Source organism: Felis catus, chromosome B4 (assembly GCF_018350175.1).
Source record: "Felis catus isolate Fca126 chromosome B4, F.catus_Fca126_mat1.0, whole genome shotgun sequence".
NCBI lineage: Eukaryota > Metazoa > Chordata > Mammalia > Carnivora > Felidae > Felis > Felis catus.
This window is the reverse complement of record NC_058374.1, coordinates 117,599,306-117,618,116: the sequence shown is the minus strand read 5'-3', so window position 1 is coordinate 117,618,116 and position 18,811 is coordinate 117,599,306. Positions and strand designations below refer to the sequence as shown.

General features: G+C 37.4%; 1 protein-coding gene across 17 annotated transcripts in view; it reads right to left on the bottom strand.

The window, feature by feature from the left end:
• CFAP54 (cilia and flagella associated protein 54) overlaps positions 1-18,811 on the bottom strand; it is a 289,781-nt gene that overhangs the window by 234,531 nt on the left and 36,439 nt on the right. For 16 of the 17 annotated variants that reach the window (XM_045062193.1, XM_045062194.1, XM_045062191.1 and 13 more), the window contains 6 exons: positions 17,890-18,071; positions 17,642-17,807; positions 16,650-16,732; positions 10,822-10,956; positions 9,672-9,822; positions 5,448-5,524 (listed from right to left, as the gene is read on the bottom strand). In XM_045062193.1, the coding sequence (XP_044918128.1) occupies positions 5,448-5,524; positions 9,672-9,822; positions 10,822-10,956; positions 16,650-16,732; positions 17,642-17,807; positions 17,890-18,071 (794 nt within the window). The remainder of the gene's footprint in view (positions 1-5,447; positions 5,525-9,671; positions 9,823-10,821; positions 10,957-16,649; positions 16,733-17,641; positions 17,808-17,889; positions 18,072-18,811) is intronic. The other variant, XM_045062204.1, reaches the window with a different exon arrangement.

Genomic DNA, 18,811 nt, shown 5'->3' with positions numbered 1-18,811 from the left:
CTTTTACTACATGGGTATGCATCCATTAACAATATGCAATATTGCTTTGCCTATTTTTTAATTCTGTCAGAAAATTTTGGAGTTCACTTTATACACTCAAACACATGTTGTCGAAAACTTTCTATGGGAGGGTATGTAACTTAATGTGTCAGTTTGGTTGGGAAAGCAGAACGACTCCAGATACTCTAAGCAGAAAGGGATTTGATACACAGAATTAGAGGTGTCTAGCACCGTTGGAAGGCTGGGGGGAACAAAGGCCAAGGGAGCTGTCAGTGACCATTCTGCTGCATGCACAAGCCTCTGTGCATGAACCTAGGTGGCTGACGACAACTGTGTCTACTACACTGGATCAAGTGAGTCGCAAGAGCTTGCTCAGCAGGGCTGGCAAATGAACTTCTTCCATCTGCCACTGCCGAATAAGAACTCTGTCTTCCTTCTGTTATAAATTCATGCAAATGCGCCTCATTGGAAGACTAACCTAGAATCACATGGCAACGAGATGCTGGGAAATGCAGTTCCAGGTTTTCCCCTGAGACCCAAAGGTGACTAAAGAAGGGAATGGCAATGATGTCAAGCTGACTCCAGTTCGAGCCCACACTAGTTCATTCATCCTCGTGACCACAATGCAACAGTGCAATGCTGAGGAATATGTTACAATTTACTTATCTACTCTTCTGCCGATGGGCATTTAGACTGCTATTACTAAAAATGCGTAATGCATTGTACTAGTCTGGGAATAAATACAAGGTTGGTATTTCCTTTCTAGTCCTTGTGCCCTTTTTTCTGCTTTCTTTATCATCTTTCTTCTTCAGCTAAGACCTCTAGGACATGTTGAACAGAAGAATGACAGATATCCTATGCTGTTACATCAGTATAAAGGGATTGCTTTTAATCTTGGACTAAAGGTATAAAATTTGTTACATTGTTTTTTTTAATGTTTATTTTTTAAATTTTTTTTCAACGTTTATTTATTTTTGGGACAGAGAGAGACAGACCATGAACGGGGGAGGGGCAGAGAGAGAGGGAGACACAGAATCGGAAACAGGCTCCAGGCTCTGAGCCATCAGCCCAGAGCCTGACGCAGGGCTCAAACTCACGGACCGCGAGATCGTTTTAATGTTTATTTTTGAGAGAGAGAGGGACAGAGACAGAGACAGAGTATGAGTGGGGGAGGGGCAGAGAGAGAGGGAGACACAGAATCCAAAGAAGGCTCCAGGCTCTGAGCTGTCAGCACAGAGCCTGACTTGGGACTCAAACTGGTGAACCATGAGATCATGACCTGAGCTGAAGTTGGATGCTTAACCAAGTGAGACTCCCAGGCGCCCCTTCAGTAAAACTTTTAAATAAGCTTTTAATGTAATTATGATAAGCACCTCATATTTTTTTTAAATTTTATTTTAATGTTTATTTACTTTTCAGACAGAGAGAGACAGAGCATGAGCAGGAGAGGAGCAGAAAGAGAAGGAGACACAGAATCTGAAGCAGGCTCCAGGCTCTGAGCTATCAGCACAGAGCCCTATGTGGGGCTCAAACTCACAGACTGTGAGATCATGACCTGAGCCGAAGTCAGATGCTCAACCGACTGAGCTACTCAGGCGCCCACACCTCATATTTTTTTAAATAGTTGCATGTACATATGCAAGATCTATAATTTATCCCACCTAGAGTCTCCTGTAGGTCAACATATGGATTTTGGATTTTCCTTACAATAAGTTCTTATTCCTTCTCTCCACTTAATTCCCTTTCAGATGGATCTGAGACCCTAAATTAAGATTCGCTGCTCTACATAAAACATAGGAGAAAAACTGAGTAGCTGTCATGTGCCAGGTACTGGTTTCCACAGTGTTACCAATATCTCATTTAAACTTATATAACTTAAATAATACCAGTAGAATAGGTACTATTGTTATATTTTGCAAGTAAGAACACTTACATTCAAACAGATAAAATAATTTCTTCAAGATCACACAGTCAATATTAGAGCCAAGATTCAACTATGGGTGCTCCAACACCAATTGCTGTGCCCTTACACCATACCAATGAACCACCTCTACTACATCTACCATATGCCCCAGCACATTGCCCTTGGTAACTTCTGCTAATATTCCTTCTTTTTAGGGTTTATTTATTTATTTTGAGATAGACAGCAAGAGCAAACATAAGCGGGGGAGGTGCAGAGAGTGAGGCAGAGAGAGAGAATCACAAGCAGCCTCCATGCTCAGCACAGAGCCCGATACAAAGCTCAATCCGACGGTCCTGAGATCATGACCTGAGCCAAAATCAAGACTCGGTCACTTAACTGACTGAGCCACCCAGGCACCCCTCTACTAGTATTCTTATTCCTACCCTATGAAGCCTCAGAAAATAAGTGCTGGCCCACAGAGCCAGTGAGTCTCAATTCTAGTTTCCTTAAGAATCTACCTGCGGGGGCCTGGGGCGGGGAGCCTGGGTGGCTCAGTTGGTTAAGCCTCTGACTTAGGCTGAGGTAATGATCTCACAGTTCATGAGTTAGAGCCCCACATGGGGCTCTGTGCTGACAGCTCAGAGCCTGCTTTGGATTCTTTGTCTCCCTCTCTCTGCCCCAACCCCTCTCACACTCTATCTCTCTCTCGCTCAAAATAGACATTAAAAAAAAAAAAAAAAAAAGATTTAAAAAAGAATCTACCTGGGGGGAATTTTAAGAGGAAAATATCTGGAATTACAAGCTTTAAGACCCCCACACCTGAAATTATGATTCAATATGTCTAGAGTGGGAAATAGGAAGCTGTATACTTAGCAAGCACTGTAAGTGATCCCTGGATATGCCTCCTCAATCTCTTGTGAATTTCAAACACTCTGTTCTCAATTTAAGATTTCTTAACTCTAGGGGCACCTGGGTGGCTCAGTCAGTTGAGTATTGGACTTCAGCTCAGGTCATGATCTCACAATTTGTGGGTTCAAGCCCCTGTCCGGCTCTGTGCTGACAGCTTATAGCCTAGAACCTGCTTTGGATTCTGTGTCTCCCTCTCTCTCTGCCCCTCCCCCACTCTCTCACTCTCTCTCTCTCTCTCTCTCTCTCTCTCTCTCTCTCTCTCACTCTCTCTCTCTCTCTCTCTCTCTCAAAAATAAACATTTAAAAAATTTTAATAAATAAATAAATAAATAAATAAATAAATAATAAAAATAAAAAGATTTCTCAATTCTAGCTCTTTTAAGACACAATACTACATAAAGAACTCAGACCTGCATCCCTTAAAACCTATAATCTTCAGAAGAAAGTAAATTCAGAATGATCCTCCAGTCCTCCATTACATTCATGATATTTGATTGGTATCCAGTTATAGGACATGCATATTTTATGCATTAGAAAAATATCTTTTATACAAATGTCCTGAAGACACTTTTTTTTTAATCAAAAGGCAACATAGCATAGTGACCAAATGCCTGGATGTTGGAAGGCAACACACTTGAGTTCAAATCTGCTTACTGTGCAACACTGAGCAAAAGTTGGATGTGGTAGCGAAAATCATCACTATGACCACACAAATCAACTGGAGCAAATCTCACAAACACAAGAATACTGAGATAAAAAGCAAGCTGCAGAAGAGTACACACAGTATGACACTACACACATATATATAATACATATATTATATATTACATATATGTTAAATATACACATATGTTAACATATATGTTATATAATATATAATATCATATTATATTACATATATGTTAACATATATGTAATATATATTATATTGTATATATTATTTGCTATATTATGTATTAAATATATGTAAATATATAATATTAGATATATTAAATTATATTATATTATATTATATTATATTATATTTAAAAACAATACTCCCTACTGCCTAGGAATACACACACATGTAAAAAAAAGTATGCCTAGAATTTATATCACTATATTTAGAATACCAGTTACTCCTAGGCAGGAGGAAAGGTGATGTGATCGGGGGCGGGGGTCACTCCTTAGTGGAGAAGAGTTCCAGCTGTATTAATAATGTATTTTTTCTTAAGCTATGATGGGGAAATGGGTCTTCCTTATAATATTCTTTACAATTTGATGTCATATATTTCAAGTTGATTTTTCAGAGAAAATATGGTAATTACAAGCATTAATATCATTAATATCTAGCAATAAGAAAAGTGCTGATGGAATAATATTTAGTAAAAAAATATCAGAATGCTACTATGCTAAAAAAAATACCTAGAAGAGAATATAAAAAATAATAGCATTTCAGTCTATATAGTAAAATTGCTAATAAAACTTTTGTAATTTAAAATTGTAGTTTTGGGGGCACCTGGGTAGCTCAGTCAGTTAAGTGTCTAACTTCAGCTCAGGTAATGATATCACGGTTCGTGGGTTCAAGCCCTGCATTGGGCTCTGTGCAGACATCTCAGAGCTTGGAGCCTGCTTTAGATTCTGTGTCTCCCTCTCTGTCCTACCCCACTCAGGCTCTCTCTCTCTCTTTCTCAAAAATAAATAAACACTTAAAAAAATTAAAATTGTAGTTTTTCAATTAATCAGGCAAACCAAAATATAGATCACTGGCTTCCTCTCTAGAAAAGTATTTTTCAACAGTAGTCCAGAAGCACTAGTATCCTAAGTAGCTATTCTATAGGGGGTAAAATGGGCTTTATTTTCAGATAATAGAATATATGATATTCTATATCTTCTTCTTGGGAAAACCACAATACTCGGAAGCAAATGAATGCCTCTGAGAAGTCTTACAGTAAGGGACCTATTGCATTTAATCCAACATCACTCAAAGTTAGACCCTGGCAACCTTTTCTGAAGCATAGTATCAGCATCACATAGGACAGACTTGGCAAAATGCTATTCTAGGTTCATGTCTATAAATAAATAAATGTTTATAGCATATATGACACAGTGTCCTACACTCCCATTCAGATCTATGGAACAACACAATCCTTTATGTACAGAAATAATTCAAATATTCTAAAAAAACAAAAGTAATCAAGAAGAGGAATGGCCATTTATCTCCCTCACCCCTTTCTCCTCTTAAGCTAACAATCACTGAGAACTTGCCATGTGCCAGGGCCTGTTCTAAGTGCATTTTCAACAGGTAAATAACACACAGAATTGGTCAAAGGCATATGCTGAGTAGGACGTCTCTGCTTTATGAGTCCATGAATCACAACACATTCAAAATACCAATAGTAATATAACTACAAATCCTTTTAAGAGAATTTACTAGGTTATTTTTAAACCTGATTGGATTTTTTTTTCTAGAGTTAATGCAAAAACTAGAAAACATCCCCTGTAGTTTGCAATGTATGTAAAAACCATAATATCTCAAATATTAAATATTCAGAATTACTTCTATAATTAACCATTACATATTTATAAATATAATATTATTTGAAATTTTAAATTCATGTCTTTAAGTATATTTTCCAAAATATTTTTGCAATACCTTCAATATTGGGAGAATTTCCAGGCTCCCTTTTGAAGTCTCAAGGAATTCACCAGTCCCTTTCCTTAAAGATATCTCTGTGGGGGGAGAAAGGGGGGGAGGAAGAGGAAAAGAAGGAAAGAAGGAATGGAAGAGGAAGGGAGGGAAGAGAAGAAGGAAGAAGAGGAGAAAAAAAGAGTAAAGTAGGAAGAAGAGGAAAGAGTAGGAGAGAAGAAACAAAGGGATAGAAGGAAGGACCAGAGGAAATAAAAGAAGGAAGGAAAAAATGTAAACATAGCAGTGAATCATAATCCTAAAAAATGTTACACTTAATTGGTTACTTTTTTAATTACTCATGATTTTAGAAATGATTCAACACTTAGACGTTGACTAAATACCAAATTATTTCTTCCATATAATTACATTTGATCTTTATATAAGTTCATTTAAAAGCATCTTGCAGTATGACAAATAATTAAAACTATTCATTATTAACAAGGTAATATTATGGTAAAGAGACTGGTCTTTCTACATACTATAAAGTCCATTGTAAAGCATTCAGAAAACAGTGTAAAAGCCTATAGATTTGGGCAAATATCAGAGAAGGTTGGTTTGAGTTAAATATATGGCAATGCTAGTTTCCTATTTTAAAATGCTAGTTTAATAACTTAAACTAAATAATGCATTACTTAATAAACAGTCCAATAAACATTTTGAATCAGATTGCCATAATTAATACACAAGAATGATTTGTACTTTGTGTTTTATGTGCCAATGAGATGATGATAATAACAATGTTGGAAACGTTATAAGAATTTATTTGTCTAAATGGGAACAATCCCTCCCTACATAAATGTAGATTTTTCTATTTATAAATGGATCATGCTCCAGTATTGATTAGTTCTTTAGAAATAAAACTTTTTTTCAATGAATCAGTAAATTGTATTTATCTCATTTATAATTAAACAGAGTATAAAATACAACAAAATAATAGTCTCCAAAAGTAATCAGTAAACAAAACAATAAAATTAAATAAGAAATAGATTTTTAAAAAAATAATCATTAGGCCTTTTGCTTTCAGTAACCGGTAATCTGTAAAAATTCTCCTCGCTAGAGACCACTAGAAAAGCTGGTAAAAGGGATGCCTGGGTGGCTCAGTTGGTTAAGCATCCAACTCTTGGTTTCTGCTCGGGTCAGGATCTCATGGCTCAGTTCGTGAGTTGAAGCCCCATGTTGAGCTCTGTGCTGACAGTGTGGAGCCTGCTTGGGATTCTCTCTCTCTCTCCCTCTCTTTCTCTCTCTCTCTCTCTGCCCCTGCCCCACTTGTGCTCACTCACTCACTCTCTCTGTCATTAAATAAATAAATAAATAAATAAATAAATAGAAAAACAAAGCTGAAAAAATACTTTTTTCATCTGTAAGCAAAGAAGCTCATGAAAATGTAAAGAGAAAAGAGTATCACCTGGCTCTTGGGAAGAGAGCCCAGGGAATACAGAATGGCATTAGAGCTATTTTCTCCACTGAGAACTTTTGTCAATTCTGGAGAGGAAAGTTGAGAAGCTGAGTGATGTTTCTGACAGTCCTGAGAACTCAAGCAACACAGATTAGTATCCAGGACCACCAAGGGTGGGAAGCCAGAGGGGGCTGTATCCCAGGAATTAGGGCAAATGGAAAATAATTCAACAAGAGAGCATCCCAGCTTCAAATTATCTCAGTTTCTCACACTGGAATAATGGGATCCTGGAGTGACAGTGTCTTCATACATCTAGTAAAAGCAAGCATAAACTTCTCTGGAAGAACATTAACATCATCTGAGGCTTCAAATTATTTCTATAAAGTATTTAGCAAATATTTGATTGTGTCTACCACACAATCAAAAATAACCAGAGTAACCAAATAGCTGATGAAGTAATTTCTTCACTTAAGCACTCAATATCATGAGTGCAGAAAGAATGACAGAAGTTAGAACCCCCTCTGGCTTCTCACCCTCACTCCTCCAGTAGCCTCCAACCAATGACAGACAAAAGTTGTATAAATATCTCAACCTCTCAGCTCTCTGTGCCAGGTTCTACACAGTCCTAGAGGTCTCTCACGGGAATAAGCCCTAAGTCTACAACAGTAGCCTTCTCACTAACTTACTGTACCTTGTATTGCCTTCCTTTCCTTTTCCATCTCACTTCTCCACACCACCACCCTGCTTCCCTGGATAATATCCCAAATAAACTACTTCATTCAACAACCTGTCTCAGAAGCTACATCTGGGGGAAAGGAACCTAGGAAAAAGGTCAGGTTGACAACACCTGAACTCACTGGTAAGTCTTTACAACACAACACGTGGGATAACTAGGCATTATATGCCTCCTGATTTAATGCAACAGGGAGTAAATAGCACCACCTGGGTCGTATTCTTGCCAAATGTGTAAGATAGTCACAAGAATTGTTTTTGATACGGTATCATTCAAATCTAAGCAAGCCTCTAGATCTACCTACCAGATAGAGAAACAAGTTAATCAATACCACAAGGACACAAACAGCCAAATCCAGAATGTGGGAAATCCTATAAGGTCATAAACCAACTTCTTCAAAAAATTGTTTGAAAAGGGGGTGAGCAAAAGAACTATTATAGAAGAGAGAGAGAGAGAGAGAGACTCAAGAAAAATGTAAGAAAGGAAAATGTGTGGGCTTATTTGGATCCTGACTGGAACACACCAACTTAAGACAATTTTTAATACAATCAGAAACATAGAAATTTTTCCTTGATTTTGTAAAGTATAGTAATAATGGCATTATAATTTTATAAAACCCTTATCTTTTGCATAGATAGACAAACTCACACACACACACACACACACACACACACACACATTGAGGCTTCTGCTGGTAAAATGACATGATGTCTGCTTTAAAACACTCCAGAGGAAAAAAAGTGTTGCAAGAAGAAATGAAGATTGGCAAAATATTCAAAATTATTGGTACTAGATGTACATGGTAACTTTTTTCATCTCTCTATATTTGAAATTCTTCATAATAGAAGTTTTAAAAAAGGAAAAAGCACTTTAGGACGGGACATTTCAAAAAAACCAGGACTTCAGGCCATTGAATGTGTTAGACAGCCAGAGACCTTTATCCAGTAGTTCTCAAACTTGGATGTGTATCAAAATCACCTGGTAAACTATTAAAGACTAGAAAGCCCAGTCTAGATGAAATAGGATAGGATCTGGGCCTGTATTTTTAATAAGTTCCCAAGTGATACTGATACCAATAAAAAATTGAGAACCATGGCTCTAAAATTTCATCTGTAAAACCACACTCAACAACCAAGAATAGGCAGAGCCAGATTAGTGAATCTCCGGGAAAACAATTACTACAATAATTACTACAAAGTCCCTCAAACGTCATACAAACTCTGTAGGTGGGGTGAAATAGGAAAGTGAACACCCACTAATGACACCCCCACCTTATTCTTTACATATGAGATACCTTATAAAACAAATAGTTCAGGGGTTCAACCACAGGTAGAAGAAAACGGATCAGAGCATAAGGCTGGCACCCTCTAGAAGGCTAAGATGCTGGCAGAAAGGGATTGGGGCAGGGAAAGTAGGGAAGAGGGTGGGAAGTGAGAACAAATAAGAGGAAGATAAAAGGAACAGGGGAAAAGAGGAGAAATAGAATAAATGAAGAAAGACAAATAAATTTTAAAAGGAGAGAATCAGAAGAGAGGAGAGAATTAGAAAGGATATAAGATGTGGAATAGTGATCCATTCAACAGACATTTATTTAAGCTCCCAGTCTGTGTCAGGCAGTGTGGTGGGTACCAAAAATATACCGGCAACCAAAACATGCTCTCTTCCTTGAAGCAGCATACACTCTATTGGGAAATGGCAGAGGAGGAAAGGGGATAAAAGGGAGGAGAGAAAAGAAAAATGGAAGAATGGGGAAGAGGGCAAGAGGTGAAAGTGGAATGAGGAATAGAGAACAGGAATGCATGAGTAAGAAGACAAAAGATGTATGTATGCCACGGAATCACAGAGCATGTAACCTCCTTTTAACATCTGCTGGGTTAAACCTGTATTATTTCTATCTCTAGTTATAAATCATCAAGGAAACACTGTACTGAAAAGACTACTTTCCATTAACCGTAGCTATTCTGCATTCCCATTTATATTTATACGTTCATATTCTAAATTATACTTATACATTCATATGTGTGTTAATAACTTCATACTTTTTCATTCATTATATTACCTAGAGATTTTTTAAATTTTTTTCGTGGGTTTCCTAATGACTCCAATATTTCACTTAATTGTAATGTGACCTCTGCCACCACCACAACGTCAATGTCTTCCATTTTATAGCAGTGAATTATTTCATTTATCTGCCACAGAAGATAAACCCACTAAAAAGAGAGAATATACAGTAAAATCAATTAAAAGTATATTATATTGTAGAGTCACTTTAAAAAAAAAAAACTTAGGGCTTCCTTAAAATCATCATCTTCAAAACATACAGAAATGTTAGACAGGTACACCCCCCTTATTAGTACATCTTAATTATAAATAATATAAAGATCAATGATCCTATCTATCTGTTTATATAAACTCATAAAGAAGATTCACCTAAGCTTATAATCTGCATATCTATAGCCATAATAAAAAATTTATCATCTTCCTTTTTAAATATATCAATAAAGATTATAAGTATCCTCAAAGTTCTCATTCTTCCTTCAAAAAGTACCCGTTATGATCACTATTAAAGTCCTCCAAAATAGTGAAGAGGAAGCAGGTGTTTCAGGCTCCATGCTAGGTGCCTTGCAGGTTTCATGCCTGTATCCCCAAAGCTTAGCACATCAAATTAGCCATCACACCTTGGGAGCTAAAATGAGGAAACAACATTGAAGCACCCACATCATTACTTTTTCAGAGCACATGGTAAAACCATGCCCATGCACCCTATGTGCAACACATCCAATATGTTACTATTAAAATGTTTCCTCTTAAGTTTTGGGTTATGATATTCTCCTGCTCAACTTTCTCCTCTCCAGGAAAGAGCTCTTTGAAATAGTCTAAACATATTATTGTGGGGGGAAAAAAAAACAAACCTAAAGCTCCTTCCTTATTTGTATTTTCTATTATTAACCTTCTTAATGAGTTTAGCCACATTCATGTAACCTTAAATGCACTATATTTATTCCTCCCTTAAAAACCTGTGGCACCTTCTCACACCCCAAAACTAAATTGCAGCAGAAGTACAAAGAATACACTTAAAAGAAAGGCTCACTCAGCACCATATTTAAAGAATGTTATGCAGGTAGATAAATGGAAATTTAGATTTGAAATGTGAATCAAACTTAAATCAGCAATAATAAAAACAAGTGAAAGGAAACAAAAATGAATACTTTATTAGTACTGATTTTCTGGATGAATTTTGCATAGTCATTTCTGGACGTATTGATCCTCTGAATTCCTAATTTGCATTTCTGCCATAGGAACATTATTGTGTCCACAACGATTTCTTTATCAGGCTGAGCATTCTGAAAACAAAAAAGGTAAAGTAAATTGGTAAGAATAATAAGATATACATATAGCTATATAGCATTTAGCATTTAATGTGTGCCAGGCACCATTCTAAGAGCTTTATATACCTACTGCAATGGACTGAATGTTTGTGTCTACCCAAAATTCCTATGTTGAAATCCGAACTCCCAATGTAATGGGAGGTGGGGCCTTGAGGAGGGAATTAGGCACGAATGTAAAGCCCTCAAGAGTGAGAACACTACCCTCATGAAAGGGAAACCAGAGTCCATCACTCTCCTTCTGCCAAGTGAAGATACAGCGCAAAGACAGCCACCTGTGAACCCGGAAGCAGACTGTCACCAGGCACCAAATCTGCTGGTGCCTTGATCTTGGATTTCTAAGCCTCCAGAACTGTGAGAAGGAAATGTTCCAGGTTTAAGCCACCTAGTCTCTGTTATTTTTGTTATAGAGTCCCCATAACAAAAAGACTAAGACATATACCAGTTAATGCAATCCTCATGGCATCCCTATGAAGTGATTGATATTACTATCATCCCCACTTTCCAGAGGAGCAAACTGAAGCACAAGATTAAGTAGTTTTTCCCAAGATGAAATGAATAGTAGAAAGTAGCAGAGTCAGGATTCAAACCCAAGCAGTGTAGCTCCACACTCTTTTTTTTTTAATTTTTTAAATTTTTATTTATTTTTGAGAGACATAGACAGAGCATGAGTGGAGAAGGGGCAGAAAGAGGGGGAGGCACAGAATCACCAGCAGGCTCCAGGCTCCAAGCTGTCAGCATGGGGCCTCACATGGGGCTCAAACTCATGAACCAAGAGATCATGACCTGAGCCAAAGTCAGTCACTTAACTGACTGAGCCAGAATCCCCAGAGTCCACACTCTTAATGAATGCTCTGGGCCACTTCTGCCTCTCTAAAAATAAAAGTTACAAACATTTTTAGGCACATTATGTAAGCCAATTAGTTCCAACCAAATTGGAAAATTTTACATACTACTTTCTTCTTAAATTTTCTGCAGTTAAAATAATAAAGAATGGGGAGTGGAATGAACTAGTAACAGGAGAGGGAGTGGGGATCTGGGAAAGGATATAAACAAGGAGGAAAGAGAGACATGAAGAAACAACAGAACATTACACTGGGTATCAACAGATGAACTACACTGAGTATATCTCCTCTCAAAGCAGTTATTTGGCTCTTTTCAAAAGAAAAATGGAATGCATTATATCTGAACTGGAAAGGTAATCAGTTCATAATTAAAATACACCAAATCTTGAACTCCTTTGGGGGCCACGCTAAGACTTAATTTGCATATGTAGTACCTTGTATGGGAATGTGACAGAGATCAATAAATGTCTGTTGAATTGAATGAACTAAGGCATACATGATTTTTTTATTTTTTAAAAAATTTTTTTAACCTTTATTTATTTTTGAGAGAGAGAGAGACAGAGCATGATCAGGGGAGGAACAGAGAGAGGAGACACAGAATCCAAAGCAGGTTCCAGGCTCCGAGCTGTCAGCACAGAACCTGACATGGGGCTTAGACTCACCAAGCACGAGATCATGACCTGAGCTAAAGTCGGACGCTTGACTGACTGACCCACCCGGGTGCCCCAACATACATGATTTTTTTAAAAAGCTGGTAGTAAAAATTCCTTGTACTTTTCAGCCTTGATTAGAATTTTTTGGTTTAACCCAAAAAATAGATAATCCAGTTAAGAAATGGGCAGAAGACATGAATAGACATTTTTTCCAAAGAAGACATACAAATGGCTAATAGACACATGAAAAGATGCTCAACATCACTCATCATCAGGGAAATACAAATCAAAAGTATGATGAGATATCACCTCACACCTCACACCTCAGAATAGCTAAAATTAACAACACGGGAAACAACAGACATTGGCGAGGATGCAGAGAAACAGGAACCTTCTTACACTGTTGGTAGCAATGCAAACTGGTGCAGCCACTCCAGAAAACAGTATGGAGGTTTCTCAAAAAGTTAAGAAGGGGAAGGTGGGTGGCTCAGTCAGTTATGCATCCGACTTCGGCTCAGGTCATGATCTCGTTGTTGGTGAGTCTGAGCCCCACATCAGGTTCTGTGCTGATGGCTCAGAGCCTGGAGCCTGCTTCAAATTCCCTCTCAAAATCCCTCTCTCTCTGCCCCTGCCCTGCTTGCACTCTATCTCTGTCTCTCAAGAAGTGAATAAATGTTAAAAAATATGTATATATAAAAAAGTTAAAAATAGAAATACCCTACAACCAGCAATTGCACTACTAAGTATTTACCCAAAGGAAACAAAAATGCTGCTATCGGCGTGCCTGGGTGGCTCAGTCAATTAAGCGTCAGACTTGGCTCAGGTCATGATCTCATGGTTCATGAGTTTGAGCCCCACATCAGGCTCCATGCTGACAGCACAGAGCCTGCTTGGGATTCTCTCTCTCCCTCTTTCTCTGCCCCTCTCTCTCTCTTGAAATAAATAAATAAACATGTAAAAAAAAAAAAAGAGTGGTGCAATAAAACCTTAGATTGCGAGTAACTTGTTCTGCGAGTGCTCCACAAGGTGAACAAACATTTCTAATAAATTTAAACTCGGCAAAAGAACAATGTCTTGCAGTACGAGCAGTACATGATTCCATACATCACATAATCACAACTGAGCCAATGGTTCTAGAAATTCACTTTGCTACACAAATGCTTTGGATTACAAGCATGTTTCCAGAATGAATTACGTTCACAAACCAAGGTTTTACTGTATAAATATATACAATGAAATATTACTCAGGCATCAAAAATAATGAAATCTTACTGTTTGCAACAATATGGATAGAGCTAGAATATTATGCTAAGCAAAGTAAGTCAGTTAGAGAAAGACAAATACCATATGATTTCACTCATATGTGGATTTTAAGAAACAAAACAGATGAACACAGGGGAAGAAGAAAAACAAAAGAGAGGGAGGCAAACCATAAGGGACTATTAGCTATAGAGAACAAACTGAGGGTTGCTAGAAGGAAGGTAGGTAGGGAATGGGCTAAATGCATGATGGCAATTAAGGAGGGCACTTGTGATGAGCATTGGGTGTTATATGCAAGTGCTGAAATCACTAAGTTGTGATCCTGAAACCAATATTATACTATATGTTAACTAACTAGAACTTAAATAAAAGCTGAAAACAAACAAAAAAAGAATTTTGGTTTAGCTCTCCTACTATAATCATTATATTTACTATCATACAGTAAAACCTTGGATTGTGAGTAACTTGTTCTGTGAGTGTTCTTTAAGATGAGCAAACATTTCCAATAATTTTAACTTGATAAACAAGTGATGTCTTGCAATATGAATAGTAAGTCATGCCAAACATCACAGGATCACAACTGAGCCAATGGTTCCTCTCTCTCTCTCTCTCTCTCTCTCTCTTGCTTGCTACAGGATTGTGGGTGATTGTTTCCCACGCTTGGATGCTCAGTCTCAGGCCGTGGTGTTTTGCAGAAATCAGAAGTTGGAAGGTGCCCACAATTGGCACTAGTGTATTTTTTGTCACTTCACAGAACCTATGGACAGTCCTTTACTTTTCCATACAAGAGTAAGCTTAGGATTGCTTTGCTTCATTCTAGGTCAGGCTGCCTGCAGATATAGGCCCTTTCCTCTGCTACCTTATTGTCAGTTACACTAAGTACAGTACATCACAAGATTTTATTAATACTGTACTCTAATCAACATCCATGTGAGCGTATACAATGGCCCCCATGCAGAAAAAGATTCCATTGAGCCAAAAGATAGCAATAATTCCATTAGTGAGAGTGGAAGTCGTCCTACACAATAACCCTCTTCTCTCTTGTATCCCTCACACCAGCCACGAAGGTTTGCAAAGGTAAGTGCATTGCTTATTTTTCTTTATATTTCATATTTTTGTTATTATTTTGTATTATATTACAGTATTGTAATCATTTTTTTAATATTATTTTTTATTTTTTAAAATTTACATCCAAATTAGTTAGCATATAGTGCAACAATGATTTCAGGAGTAGATTCCTTAGTGCCTCTTCCCCCATTTAGTCCATCCCCTTTCCCACAACCCCTCCAGAACCCTGAGTTTGTTCTCCATATTTCTGAGTCTCTGAGTCTCTTCTGTTTTGTCCCCCCCCACCCCGTTTTTATATTATTTTCGTTTCCTTTCCCTTATGTTCATCTGTTTTGTCTGTTAAAGTCCTCATATGAATGAAGTCATATGATATTTGTCTTTCTCTGACTAATTTCACTTAGCATAATACCCTCCAGTTCCATCCACGTAGTTGCAAATGGCAAGATTTCATTCTTTTTGATTGCCAAGTAATACTCCGTTGTATAGATATACCACACCTTCTTTGTCCAGTCATCCATCGATGGACATTTGGGCTCTTTCCATGCCTTGGCTATTGTTGACAGTGCTGCTATAAACATGGGGGTGCATGTGTCCCTTCGAAACAGCACACCTGTATGCCGTGGATAAATGCCTAGTAGTGCAATTGCTGGGTCACAGGGTAGTTCTATTTTTAGTTTTTTGAGGAACCTCCATACTGCTTTCCAGAGTGGCTGCACCAGCTTGCATTACAATTGTAATTATTTTTATATGAATATGTTGGGGTTGTGGAATGAATCATCTGAGTTTCCATTATTTCTTATGGGGAAATTCGCTTTGATATACAAGTGCTTTGGATGACAAGCATATTTCCAGAATGAATTATGCTCACAAACCAAGGTTTTACTGTACCTTTCTTTCAAAAATTAAATGTCTGTCACAAGTATTTAATAAACCCAGAAAAATGGAAAACATATCAGGGGAACTTGTCAAGTTCCTCAGTGTAGTTGCACTTACCTGAATAAAAGATAATACAATGCTCTATCATTGTGGTTTTCAAACATTTTTTTATAACAGTAAAACCAAAGTTTTAAATGAAATTCCATCTCAACACTGTATATAAAACTAATTTAAAAAGGTAGGATGTTACTAACCAGTGCTGAGCTCCTGAGGAACTTCAGCAAAGCCCTGAGGATCCCTGGAATTGAGTTTTAATAATACCAGTGTTCTTCTAGTTTTACTTAAGCATTCATACCCACAAATCATCATTTCTAAATACTGGCCATTGTGTGCAAAGTGACTCCAAATAACCAGGGTTTGTATTCATGGACTGGAAAGCCGTATTTCATTAAGAATGTTAACTCTAATTAAAACCACTGCCTCACTTCCCTCATTATTAGAAACATAGTGAGCCTAGTAATTTTCCAAAAAGGAACAAAAGGACGTATTATCAAAAGAGACTTAAAAACACAAGTCACGGGCACCTGCGTGGCTCAGTTGATTAAGTGTCCAACTCTTGATCTCGGCTCAGGTGATGATCTCAAGGCTGGCAAGTTTGAGCCCCGTAAGTTTGAGTGCTGACAGCATGAAGCCTGCTTGGGATTCTCTCTCCTCCTCCTCTATCTGCCCCTCCCCTGCTTGCACACACACTCTCTCTCTCTCTCAGAATAAATAAACAAACATTTTTTAAAAATCACAAGTCAGGCTTTAACTCAATCTCTTACTTAATGGTTAAACAACATAGAATTTTGGCAAAGTGCAATTCCTGTGATATTTTAGATCTGGCTTTCAATTAGGTATAATGGCCTCCTTCAACACCATTACAATCTATCCCAAAAAGCAATTTCACCTGGGGAGAGGCACAGACACAGGAGTACAGGGTTGCTGCCAAATGGAAAATGTCTTCTGAATATCCATAAGTCTTACAAGTATCTAATTCATAAAGTAGAGAAAAATCAATTAAAAATTTCAAGTAGAAAAGGCAGAGAAACACAGAAATTCTACATAATGACATGAACGGTATCTGGGCAAATATCACGTCAATAAGACTCTTTAAATGCTTCTACATGAAAACTAATCTAAGTGGGCTTTAATGCAATTAAAATAGACTATTATCATTAATCTGCAATCTGTATGCCAACTACATCCAAAATAGAATTGAAAAGGCTTGTAATATTAAAACACGTGTAAAATATGGCAGTTGAAATAAAAATAACAGAATTATCTATTCGGAAACCACTAAAAAATATGTATATCATTAGTACAAATTATTTATTGCAATTGAACAGCCATGAAACATAAAACATAAAAAACAGATTAAATCATCCTCATTGGTCTGAAAATAGAGGCTGCAGATTTGCAGTTCTATACACAATAACTTTTAAAATGTTGGAATGAAAAACTCCCCCTACTAAAAAAAGACAGGAGACCACCAAATCTTCCCTTGCCAAAGTGAACTGATGGCATATGACTTACTGCCCTGCTGGTCTCTCATTTACCAACAAGGCACCAGCTAAGTAGAGCCTTATTCATCTACTCAAAATCATCACACAGAATAAAAGCCAGCATCGTTAGAAGGCATAGGAGTCTGCAGCATCTGGCACCCGGCTATTTCTCTGACCTCATTTCCTAACACATTCTCAGATTCCACCAGCACCACCAGTGCGCTCCAGCCATACACACCCCCTTGCCATTCCTTCAACAATTAACACACTCTTGCTTCAGGGCCTTTGCACCTCCTGTTTCCTCTGCTTTGAACATTCTTTCTTTCACTTCACCTATAAAGAGCATATTTTATCAGATAAAAATTTTAATTTTTCAAAAAGGCAAATAAATACTTACCATGAAAACCGATTTTTTTAACATAAATTTGAGCTGACTGTCCTTCTTTGTAGTTTTCCATGGGAAAGACCATACCTTTGTTTCCCTTTACATTGATTAAAGGTTCTATTGCAATTAGAAGAATTAAATCCTTTTCTGCTTTCTTTAACTCTGGATCATCCTGCCTCTAAGAGAAGTATATCCCACAATTAATAATTCAAAGGCATCTTAACAAAATAAAAACAAATTATTGGTTTTGTATATATCACCTGGAGAAAATCAATAAGCTGCCCAGCTGAAGATTCAAATAAACTCCATTCCTCATAAGTAAAAGCTAGTTTTACAAATTTCACAGCAGCATCTATAGAAATAACATTTTTTCCTTTTATAATAAGTTGCAGAAGAGATGTTTGTGGAAAATCAAGCATTCCATCTGCACCAGTATTTGACACTAGAAAAGGGAAGAGAGAGGTTTGAATGTCATGCATGCAAAGAAATATTTTCTAAATATTAACTATCAGACTGCCAGGCACTAGGGAAACAATGGAAAAGAAGAAAACACAATCCGTGTCTTCACCGAGCTTACACTGTGGTGGGGAAACAAGAAATCTTAGCAGGGAAATAAATATAGGGTGCGATGGGGACAAATAAGAAAGGCACTGAACATGGGTTTGGGGTAGGAGAGTGGTCAAGGACAGCCACCCAAAGGAAGGAACATGGAATCTCAAAAACAGAGAATTAGCAAGAGTTTTAACTAGTCAACTAGGAAGTTAGATAGTACAAATAGGGATACAGCATTAGAGTCATCTTTATATATCCATAGTAAACAACAGAATCAGCCATTGGCAATGTACAGCTTCCTAGGACAGGAGAATTAGGAACACCAACATGTAAGAGAAGGGCAGAGGGAGAAAAGGCTGCAAAGAAAAGTGTTTAGAAAGGAGTATCACACAGTAACAAACACTGCAGAGAGTAAAGGAAGAAAGTACTCAGAAGTGACCCTTGGACTGAACAAAAAGGAAGTTATCCATGACATTTTCAGTAGATGGCTGAGGACAGAGGGATGAAGGCTGTATAAGTAGGAAGGAAAGAATTGAGAACAGTGGAAACAGACCATTTCTGACTATAATAAAAGGAAGAAATACAGGGAGGAAGCTGAAAGAGGACATGGGATAAAGGGGAAGTTTGGAT